This window comes from Tachypleus tridentatus, chromosome 12 (assembly GCF_004210375.1).
Source record: "Tachypleus tridentatus isolate NWPU-2018 chromosome 12, ASM421037v1, whole genome shotgun sequence".
Lineage (NCBI taxonomy): Eukaryota > Metazoa > Arthropoda > Merostomata > Xiphosura > Limulidae > Tachypleus > Tachypleus tridentatus.
The window spans coordinates 57,002,689-57,014,690 of NC_134836.1; the positions used below are offsets into that span (position 1 = coordinate 57,002,689).

General features: G+C 33.5%; 1 protein-coding gene across 1 annotated transcript in view; it reads left to right on the plus strand.

Moving 5' to 3' along the window:
- Nucleotides 1-4,285: 4,285 nt before the first annotated feature.
- LOC143235627 (lysosomal protective protein-like) overlaps nucleotides 4,286-12,002 on the plus strand; it is a 99,087-nt gene continuing 91,370 nt past the window's right edge. The window contains exons 1-3 of the mRNA XM_076473860.1: nucleotides 4,286-4,304; nucleotides 6,282-6,476; nucleotides 7,166-7,328. Coding sequence (XP_076329975.1) covers nucleotides 6,310-6,476; nucleotides 7,166-7,328 — 330 coding nt within the window. The 5' untranslated portion in view covers nucleotides 4,286-4,304; nucleotides 6,282-6,309. The remainder of the gene's footprint in view (nucleotides 4,305-6,281; nucleotides 6,477-7,165; nucleotides 7,329-12,002) is intronic.

Below are 12,002 nucleotides of genomic sequence, written 5' to 3' on the forward strand. Positions count from 1 at the left end.
TCAAACAATTATCTTCCACGACCGTAATAAAAGTAATGACATGGGGGTACGTGATTTACAACAAGCGCTCACAAAAATTCTGATTGCTGAAGCCTAAAATATAAATTTATTTTAAAATAAATTATCAAACTTCACGTTGAATTAATAAATGTTTCTATTTTAAGTCAGTCCACCGCTGGTACAGCAGTATGCCTAGGGACTTACAACGCTAAAATCAGGGGTTCAATTCTCTCTCGGTGGGTTCGGTAGATAGTCCAACGTGGTATTGCTATAAGAAAACACAACACACCTATTTTAAGTTATTACAGCTTCCGTTAACATCGCTTTTAAAACATAGTTTATGTTCTTCGTCTTGACAAATTTTACCGCTTTCGACTCGTAATCTGAAGGCCACGAGTTCGAATCCCTGCCACACCAAACATGCTCGCCCTTTCAGTCGTGGGGGCGTTATATGGTGACAGTCAATCTTACTATTCGTTGGTAAGAGGGTAGCCTAAGAGTTGGCGGTGGGTGCTGATGACTATCTGCCTTCTCTCTAGTCTTAGACTGCAAAATTAGCGCAGATAGCTCTCGTGTAGCTTTGTGCGAAATTCAAAAAACAAACCCAAATCTAAACAAACCCATTTCACTGAGAAAATAATATTCATTTTTTATTTCTCTTGTTTTGTTATATCATTTATTTATTTTAGTAACTGTATATAAATGATTTCTGAATATTATTGTTTCATTTCTGCCAGGCCCTTTTAGTTATATTTTATTTAACAACTACTGACTTATTTTGAGCAAAAATTCACTTGTTGCTGGAGTGAATGGGAGAGACCTGTATTTAGCTCTTGAAGCTAAAATGTTACCAAAAAGAACCAATCACGTCTTTCATTCTACCATTTTTCCTTCCGTTTCTGGCCCCCGCTGGTACATCGGTAAGTTTACGGACTTACAACGCTAAAATCAGGGGTTAGATTCCTCTCCGAAGAATCAGCAGGTAGCCCAATGTGGCTTTGCTATTAGAAAACACACACACGTATACCTTCCGTTTTTAGTTATTTTTGTTATTGTAATTAGGTCTAAATGAATTAGCGTGTTTTCACTGCAAAAAATTTCGTTTGAAAATTGTTTCTGCGACGTCATGTACGTATGGTAACGGCCTTGACAATCGAGCAACATTGAAGTGATTTATTTTTCAGGTTTTTAAGACAACATGTGATACGCTATTGGTCGAACGCAGCAAAGAATCTACACCGCTATTGGTCGAACGCGGCAAAGAATCTACAGCATGGGTAAAATAAAGTTAATTTTAAATACTTAATAATTGTATATCTGACTTTTGTCAGATGTAATTTGATGTTTGAACCTGTATGAAAATATTTAAGTTTAGTTTAACTTGAATGTGAAATCCATGCCCACTGTACTGTCTCTTGTTCAATTGTTCATTTTTAAGTTGCATTCGATGTTTAGTACTTAGATACAACAGTTTAAAAATGTTGTATTATAAAACCAGAACTTGTAAAATTTTCTAATCTTTGCATTAGTTGTATTTATAATTGTCTGTATTTTTACATAAACTTTAAACATATGTCGTTTTGGCACCTAAGCCTGATGGAAGATACGTCTGAAATATAGCAAATAAAATAAATTATTGTTACTGTGTCTTATTGACGTATATTTTAACTTTTCCCTATATTTCAGTATCTCTAGTGACTCAGTGACAAGTTTGCAGCTTAAAATCGGTTTTCGATACCACTGGTCGGCACAGCAGAGATATTCCATTGCGTAGTTTTGTGTTTAACAACAAACCAATATTTATTTAAATATTCTTTTTGTGTTTAGGCTTCTCGATTTCTACCGAGTTTTACCTCTACGGATATTACGCACCGAGTATTTATATATACGCATGTTTGTATGTTTCCTTAGGCTTATTATTTCAATAAGAATAAGGTTGATACAGAGAGAATAAAAGTAAAGTAGAAGGATTGGATCTGTCCAAACTGACATTAAATCGTGGTGTATTTGATATATTATTACTTATATTATATGCTCATTACGTTCATTAGAAGCTTTCATAAATTGCTCACTCAGTTAGAAGTAGTACCAGTACGTGTAAATTGCAGCTTTCAAGTTCTTAATCCTATAATATATTAATATTTGTGTCATTTGATTTTTTTGAAAAACAGTATGAAATTGGAACTTTTATTGTGTGCATATTTTATTTTTTATCATGAAATTCATACCTAGTGTAATGATTCTTGTTGAGTTGCACCTGAGGCTGAAATTATGTTACTTAAATGTCAGTTTTAAGTTATAACTTGTAAATAATTGTTATTCGCACATTGAATTTTCCAGTTAAACTTAAAGATTTTTAATTCTGTCAGACAAGTTTCAAGTTACATTAAATGATCAGTTTCACTAGTTCTCATGCTTTAATATTCATGCCTATGCAAACGTAACGTGAAACAACAAGGGTCCATTTACTGATTTAGTTGGAGCTTAAGGCTATATAACTTTTCACACCCACCATAGAGAAAGTTATAAATTTAAGTCTGCACTATATTGGCATATATTTTGGAAATCATTCATTCTCTTCATAAAATTTTGTTTAGTACTAACCACAACTCATTCCTTAAACCTGTTTCTGTTTCAAATGGTCTTCTGGATAAGGCACTTGACTTTCTATCTGCAGGCTATGACTTGAATTCAATCACCAAGTGTCCAGACATGACCAGGTGGTTAGAGAGCTGGACTTGCAACCTAAGTGTTGCCAGATCAAATCCTCGTCCTACTGAACAAGCTTGCCGTTTTAGCCATGAGTGCATTATAATATGACAGTCAAACTCATATTTGTTGGTAAGAGTAGCCCAAAAGTTGGTGTTTGGTGGTGACGACTAGTTGTCTTCTCTGTTGCCTCTCACTGCTTAATTAGGGACATGTAACCATTGTGTAGCTTTGTCCAAATTCAAAACAAACCAAACTCATCACCAAACATACTCACCCTCTTCAAATATCGGGGATGTTATAATTTTATGGTCAAACTCACCAGCGGTAAGTAGTTACCCAAGAGATGGTTATGGGTAATGTTGATTAGCTGGTTTCCCTCTCTTCTATGTCATTGATCCCTTGAGTAATATTGTAGAATCCATTAAAATTACCTTATCTATGTCATTAATACCTTAGATAATATTGTAGTATCCATTAAAGTTATCTCTTCTATGTCATTAACCCTTGGATAATATTGTTGAATTCATTAAAGTTACCTCATCTGTCATTAATCCCTTGGATAATATTGTAGTATCCATTAAAGTTACTTCATCTATGTCATTAATCCATTGGATAGTATTGTAGTATCCATTAAAGTTACTTCATCTATGTCATTAACCCTTGGATAATATTGTTGAATCCATTAAAGTTACCTCATCTGTCATTAATCCCTTGGGTAATATTGTCGTATCCATTAAAGTTACTTCATCTATATCATTAATCCCTTGGATAATATTGTAGTATCCATTAAAGTTATCTCATTTATGTCATTAACCCTTGGATAATATTGTAGAATCCATTAAAGTTACCTCATCTGTCATTAATCCCTTGGATAATATTGTAGTATCCATTAAAGTTACCTCATATATGTCATTGATCCCTTAGATAATATTGTCGTATCCATTAAAGTAACCTCATCTATGTCATTGATCCCTTGGATAATATTGTAGAATCCATTAAAGTTACCTCGGATATTTTTACTGTTTTTTTCTCAAGGGAAAGTAAGAGATCTTCAAACCACAGGTGCAAGCTTACTGAACAGTTAAGAACTTCTTAAACAACCATCATTACATGATTAATCTGTACAAGTGTTACGGACACTCACTAAAACACTGGAAACTACAAGGGATTGTTTCAGAATAAGTCCCATAATGTTTCAAATTAACAGTACCTTTATGAATTTTGTACATATGGCTGTAACCTATACCTATAAGAGAATTCATACATACTTACAACTATCCTAATAAAATGGTTGTTCTATTAATGAAGGTATTTTTAGCCCCACTGAGGATGTTGAGGTGGTACTTAATTTTTCTCAATTAATTAGTAAATTGTTGACAAATAACTTTTAATTATGAAAAGTGCAAGGTAGTGTATTATATTTATTAAACTCTGGATTCTGTGTTATATCTACAAACACATGGGAACCATCTGAATAATATGACTGAAGAAAAAGGACTTTGATACAGTAGCGAACAAGTCATCCACACTAGTATCAATGCTAATTGAACTTTAGGATGTTCTTATAGGAAAAGTGGTTATAATGTAAAAAGGTAATTATTACAATACAAGTTGCTTGTCAGGTCTCTCTGAAAATATTGTATAAAGTTTTGCTCTTGTAATCTAAGAAATGATATTAACTTATTAGAAAGGTTTCAGAGAAGTGTTACTTGGATAATTCAGGAGATGGAACGGTAGGTTAAAATCTGATAGCATGTATTAGGAAGGTTAAGTGCTGTTTTCTACATGCTGTATTCTGTACGCCATAAATTGAGAGGAAGAACACAAGAACTGAGACGACCACACAGATTCTATTTAAGTTTTACTGTAGAATGAGTTGTTCTTAGCACTGGTAGAAGTCAATGATTTATGGCATTTTAAGATGGGATTTGATGATTTCCTAGAAAATAAAAGGGGACTTTACATTTTGATTTAACATCAAATGTAAGTGTACAAGAATAACCTAGAGGAATCCAGTGGCTCCTAGTTGTTATGTACAAGAATAACCTTGAGGAATCCAGTGGCTCCTAGTTTGTATGCACAAGAATAACCTTGAAGAATCCAGTGGCTCCTAGTTGTAATGTACAAGAATAACCTTGAGGAATCCAGTGGTTTCTACTTGGCATGTTTGACAAAAACCTAGAGGAATCCAGTAGTTCCTAGTTGTTATGTACAAGAATAACCTTGAGGAATCCAGTGGCTCTTAGTTGGTATGTTCAAGAATAACCTTAAGGAATGTAGTGGCTCCTAGTTGTTATGTACAAGAATATCCTTGAGGAATTTAGTGGCTCCTAGTTGGCATGTTCAAGAATAACCTAGAGGAATCCAGTGGTTCTTAGTTGTTATGTACAAGAATAACCTTGAGAAATCCAGTGGCTCCTAGTTGGTATGTTTAAGAATAACCTTGAGGAATCCAGTGGCTCCTAGCTGTTATGTACAAGAATAACCTTGAGGAATCCAGTGGCTTCTAGTTGGTATGTTCAAGAATAACCTTAAGGAATCCAGTGGCTCCTAGTTGTTATGTACAAGAATAACGTTGAGGAATCTAGTGGCTCCATGTTGGTATGTTCAAGAATAACCTTGAGGATTCCAGTGGCTCCTAGTTGTTATGTACAAGAATAACCTTGAGGAATCCAGTGGCTCCTAGTTGTTATGTACAAGAACAACCTTGATGATCCAGTGGTCCCTAGTTATTAATAAGGCATGATGCGATGTAGAATACAGAATGTGTCTCTTAAGTCTGATTCTTTATTGAATGATTAATATTTTACTGTTATATTTTAAATAAATTGTCTAATTTACTCTAAAAATATGAGTGGCATGCTTTGAATGACTCATTTCTTGACATTTTTAACTTTCTCTAATTAAGGGTTGATCCTTCTGTGCTTATATTATGATTCAATATGAACATTACCAGTAAATATTCTTAACTACAGAATAATCTCAATGATTTTTTCTAATATGAAAGGATTTTATATACACAGGTTATATTAGAAATAACTGATAAATGATGTTTTATAAGTTCTAATATAAACAGTTTTGTTGTGGATGTTGGAACTGTTGCATGGATTGAAACATCAGTGTTTATAAAACTTTCTAAGTGCTGTGTACATGTGACTGTTACATTGGAATGAAAACTTTATACCTTAATAAGGTACTTTGTAACCCCCAGTTGCATAGGTTTCAAATTCATACTTTTATAAGTTACTTTATAATTCAAAATCTTGTAGACTTCTAGGTTATCAGATGTGAAATTTGTTGTGTACGAATACTGACATAGTTTTAAAAAAATGCAGAAAGATGGCATTACATGGTCATGACAAAATTTTAGCTTGTGTTTGTAATGTTCATAATAAAGTAGGCCAGTTTAGAATATAACAACTTGAATATGTCTATAGTGTTTAAATTTATTAACATTTTTAATTGAGTTATTAATTTTCTTAAGCTGAGATATTCGTAGGTGTACTGTACTGTAAGTAAAGTTGTATTAAAACATAGTGTTAATAATGCATTTGGTGTTTTAATTTCAGAAAATTAAATAAATACCTAGCTGTGAGAATGAAACAACATCTTGTTTTGTTGGTCCTTGGATTGAGTTTGATTCAAAATGTATGTAATTCTAATCCCGATGAGATTCACCGACTGCCAGGACTTGTCAAACCACCAAACTTCAAGCAGTATTCGGGGTATTTGAATGCTACAGGAGAGAAAATGCTTCATTACTGGTACATAAATTTTACCTTTATCTATAAACCACAATAAGTCACAAATAATTGTGGAATATTATCAGTACCTTAATAAACATTACAAGTTATAATGAAATAATTATTTATATATAAAGCAACACCTGTCATCTTCCTTTAAATATCAGAGTAACATAAACAGTTGTATAGATTTGATGTTTCTTAAGTTATTCTGAGAAGTTTGAGAACTGAATGTTCACTGTTGAATATTGTGTTTTTGTACAAAATGATTTGCTACAATATTATAAACCACCTATTCTTTTGAAGGTATAGTAAGTTTCTATTTTGGAATTTTTCTTTTTTTAGTTTTCATTTCAGTTTTAATAGACATGAACCTTAATTAATATCACTTCTGTAACCACTTCAAAGCTTCAACAAAAGACTGAATACAATTTTATAAACAGTTAATTTGATAATGGCTTGTTAATTAACTTTATTATAGAAGTAAGATTAATTTTGTTGGGATGATTTAAGATGTTATGTTGATAAAATAAGAACTATATAGTTCACTTTAAATGTTTCAAAACAGTTTTGGAACTTTTCCTGTAATGTGTTTAAACAAATCATAACATGATATTTGACAGTAAGATTAAAGAGAATCATAGTGATGTTCATTTGATTTTAATTTGAACAAAATAAGTTGTTTTAACTCTTTCTTTTACATATTAAAGGTTTGTTGAAAGCCAGAAGTCTCCTACAAATGACCCAGTGGTGCTTTGGATGAATGGTGGTCCAGGTTGTAGTTCTCTGGATGGACTTCTTAATGAATTAGGACCCTTCCATGTAAAGAAAGATGGAAAGACCTTGTATGATAATCCTTACAGTTGGAATAAGGTTAGTATCTAGTTGTCTGTTTCTCATCTGGAGTTATGAATACTACATTTTATGGTATTCAGTTTTTACAATTTTGTTGTACAAGTATGAATTTTATAAGTTTACTTATTTGTACTTGCGACATTTTATACAATTCATGAGAAAAAATATTACTTTTAAATGTAACAATATAAGAAACATTTTACTTTCAGTTGCAGATTTAATTTGTTTTTAGAAGTTACAAACCAATGTTCTGTCAAAACATACATGTTCCACCATGAATAAAGTTCTTCCTTGTATATCAGCCGTTCTGAGATACGCTCATAAAATACAGTGTTTTACAATTATGTTTTAAATAAATAGTATCACCTAATATCCAATAGATGTCGCAAGCGTACTGTATCTTACACGGAAGGCAAATATCACAGAAGTGATAAAAGAATCCAAGAGCACATTTAACTAATTACCAACGATTAGTACGCTGGTTTGTCCATTGCGTGACTAACTGGGTGTCAAACCTTTTAGTGCATCTCTCCAAGGGTGCAGCGCAAGTGAAGGGTTTAACAGTTCATCACTCAATGTATTAAGAACCAATCTCAATGATCGACTTTCCCAAACAACTCGCAACCGAAGTAATTAGATATAAACAGGCGGTAATTAAATAATGTAACACACTAAGTTTCAAAATTGAAACTTTAATTAAGTCCTCTTATCTTGGAATGAATTACTAAGTTAAGTTTTCAGACAACAGATTGTTGAAGAAGTTTAACACTGTGGCACGTTTCACATGATATTGTTAGGTATAGACAAAGCTGTCTTAGAAACTTCTGTGTCTTAGACAAGAAACTGGTCATTAGTTCTAAAGTGGCTAAACCATGAAAAACAAGAAGTAATTCTAAAAATATTGTTTGCTCTTTTGGTTTAATATTTCATCTAAGAACGTTAAATTAACAAATCCTAATGACAAGTTACCTTAAAGCGGTGAAAAAAACAATTTAGAAAGAAGTATTTCATTACTTTGTTAATTATAAACTTTATAAAAATATTAAACGTACCCGTGTTTTACGTTAGCTTCTAAATGAGGGTGGCAGATTCGAATTCCCGTCGCACTAAACATGCTCGTTCTTTCAGCCGTGGGAGCGTTATAATGTGACGGTCAATCCCATTATTCGTTGGTAAAAGAGTAGCCTAAAAGTAGGCGGTGGGTAGCGATGACTAGCTGCCTTCCCTGTAGTCCTACACTGCTAAATTAGGGACGGCTAGCGCAGATAGTCTTCGTGTAGCTTTGCGCGAAAAGCAAAAACGAGCAGTCTTACCGCTGTACCAGCGGGGGAACCAAATAACACAAACGCGAGTGTGACTTTGGCAAAATCAAACAAACAAACAAAAAGTAGCAATACCATGTATAACGTGCCACAGCGTTGAACTCCTTTAACAATTTTACGAATTTTTTTATCTAAACCCTCACACGTAACTTAATTCATTGTGCGAAATTCAAACCATTATTATTGCCCTGTTGTTTCTAAGCTAATACTGTTGTGGCAACACATTTGGCATGAACTAGTTGAACCTCAGAATGAAAGTTTCAGAGACAACGTGTTATGGGCCCTAATTTAGGCGTATATTATGATATAAAAAACAGCTTTCAGTGTTTCACACTTGCTTCACAACGATGGGAAAAAAATAACGAATTTTGATTCACCCTGTATTGAAACATCTAATTTGTTTTGGTATACTACCTCTGACGTTGTTTTGGGTATACAACAGATTTTAATAGCATTTTTAAAGATATGTTCTTAAATGAGGCCATTCATAATATTGTTGTTCAGGTTCTCTTGAATTAGTTTCCAAAATAATATCAAATCCACCGTATTAATTTCTTCAATAACATTCTCTGTCGCTTGGCATGGCCAGGTGGGTTAAGGCGTGCGACTCTTAATCTGAGGTTCGCGGGTTCGAATCCCAGTCGCATCAAACATGTTTGCCCTTTCAGCCGTGGGGGCATTATGATGTGACGGTCAATCCCACTATTCGTTGGTAAAAGAGTTGCCCAAGAGTTGGCGGTGGGTGGTGATGACTAGCTGCCTTTCCTCTAGTCTTACACTGCAAAAGTACGGACGGAGAGCGCAGATAGCACTCGTGTATCTTTGCGTGAAATTCAAAAACAAACATTCTCTGCAGGCTACGTTTATTTTGACGTAAGCTGTAGGCCTGAGTTCTGAAACAACGTTTAACTGAACTGAAATTAATTGTGCTTGTATCAAAGTTATTTCTGAAATTCCTCAACTAAACGAATAAAGTAAATGAATATATTCGATAATTATCATTACTAACTGAATCACGTACTAATCACTGATTAATCCATTTTACTCTGATATTTATATTGTTTTCGTTTTCTATACATAACACGGAATTTCTAGGTCATAATGTCACCATTATGATGTAATGACACACTTTCTCAAACAAGCAAAACTAAATTAAAATATTAAATACGTGTTTTACAACAACATTATGCAAGGTAGGCCCATAACACTTAATTACACACCAAATAAAAATTATGTTTTATTCTTTCTATTTTGAAGTACTTGGCTTTCCGTCGACTTCTGAATCATAGTGTACATACAAAAATCAAATCTAGAATAGATTTAATATTACTACATCTTTGTTTACTGGCGCCATCTATATAAATATAATAGTACTGTCTGTTGTGCGTCCATGTAAATACTTCGTAGAGTGTGGATGGATCTTCACCAAAATTGATATGAAGGTTCATTAATATCAAGGGTAAATCCACACAAATTTTTAATTTTTATTTTACGAGTGTTTTTTGCGGTTTTTTTTTCACATCACTTTGCCTCTTTTGATGGATCTTCACCAAATTTGGCATGAAGGTTTCTTGGGTCCATGATGAGATACATTCAAATTTACGATTTCACATTTTGTGTTTTGCTGTTTTTATGGGTGTTTTAGGTTTCTTTTAAAATTATATATAAGGGAAACAACTTTTGATGTCCCAAGATAACCATTCATTAATCATGAATTTACGTAACTTCCGTCCAGGGTACAGGTACCCCAACTAGTACATATAACTACAGATATTGAGATCGTTAATTATATCCGTGAAACAAATTACAATAAAAAATGGTGTATTTTTACTTGGATTTAAATTCTACGTTAATGATAAACTTATGTATCAAACAATCCATACAGGTGAAATCTTTAGTAGATGGAAAGTATCGTAAATTAGATTTCCTAAGGAAAGACCAAATATTAATAATGTAGACCTTGTTGAAGGGTGAATAAACTTATACTACAGACATAAGAGAAGAAACAATCTTTCAAAAAAGGACGTGAATATGGGGCCAATATACATCCTTTAACAACAGTACAAATAAGATGGAGATGATGTGTCTATTATCCTTATACGACACCACAGGCACATAGTGTAGTGGAATGTTCACAGACAAAAACGGATAAATTCATTTGTGATTGAATGGTCAGGTAATTGTTACCTGTTATATAATATAGAAATGATGCAAATACCATCTCTATTATCTTTGTATTGTTTTTGTCGGATTGATATTTTCAGGGCGTAATAGTAACATTGTTCATACCAGAATTACAATGTTATTGTTGTTTTTTAAATTACTATTTGTTATTAATAGTACTTATAAAAGCGGATAATCCGTGTGGAACTATGTCACCTCATTGGAATTGTTTTAATTTTTGATGTATTATATAATACAAAGAAACAACAGAAAAAAGAACAAGGAATTCAAACTTTTAACTACGATATTTACAGACATTACCAGAACCTGTGACTTGGTCATTACATAGATATTGTTATAAAAGGAAACAATGTTTAGTATTGTAAGCTTCTGATAATTTATTAAGGATATATTTAACATATAATTTTGACGAAAAGGTCGAGCCATCCTCATGTAGACAGTGTTAACTACCGTTTGTTTGTTTGTTTTGAGTTTTTACCTGAAGCTACTAGAGGGTTATCTGCGCTAGCCGTCCCTAATTTAGCAGTGTAAGACTAGAGGGAAGGCAGCTAGTCATCACCACCCACCATCAACTCTTAGGCTACTATTTTACCAACGAATAGCGGGATTGACCGTCACATTATAACGCCCCCACGGCTGAAAGGGCGAGCATGTTTGATGCGACAGAGATTCGAACCCGCGACCCTCGGATTACGAGTCGAGCACCTTAACCACCTGGCCATGCAGGGGCCCGCTACCTTTTGCCTGGTATTTATCTCATGCTCTTTCCATCTTAGGATTATTAGAATTTCGGTTCCTAGCTTTATATGAGACTTACGGTTACATATATATCTCATTATGTGGCAGATGTAAAGGTAAAACCGGTTTTCTAAACAGTTCGAGACAGATTCTTTGTAGGCACATCTAATAAGAATGTATTTCTGTGGGCACATTTCAGTGGTGTTGATTCTTATCTGTTGATAATAACAGAAATAAATATTTTGTGTAGTCCTCTTAATGATGTAGTTGAAGCAATTATTGTATTAGTTTACTGGAGCTAGACGTAGCTTAAAGTTAGTCGATGTACTTTTATAGTTGAGACCGGTACTTACATTCGGCGTGATAACTGAATGGGTGGTTTAACTTACGCTATGACAGATAACGTAATGATCAAATGTTCAGCGGAACAGGAACTTAAGTAACTGAT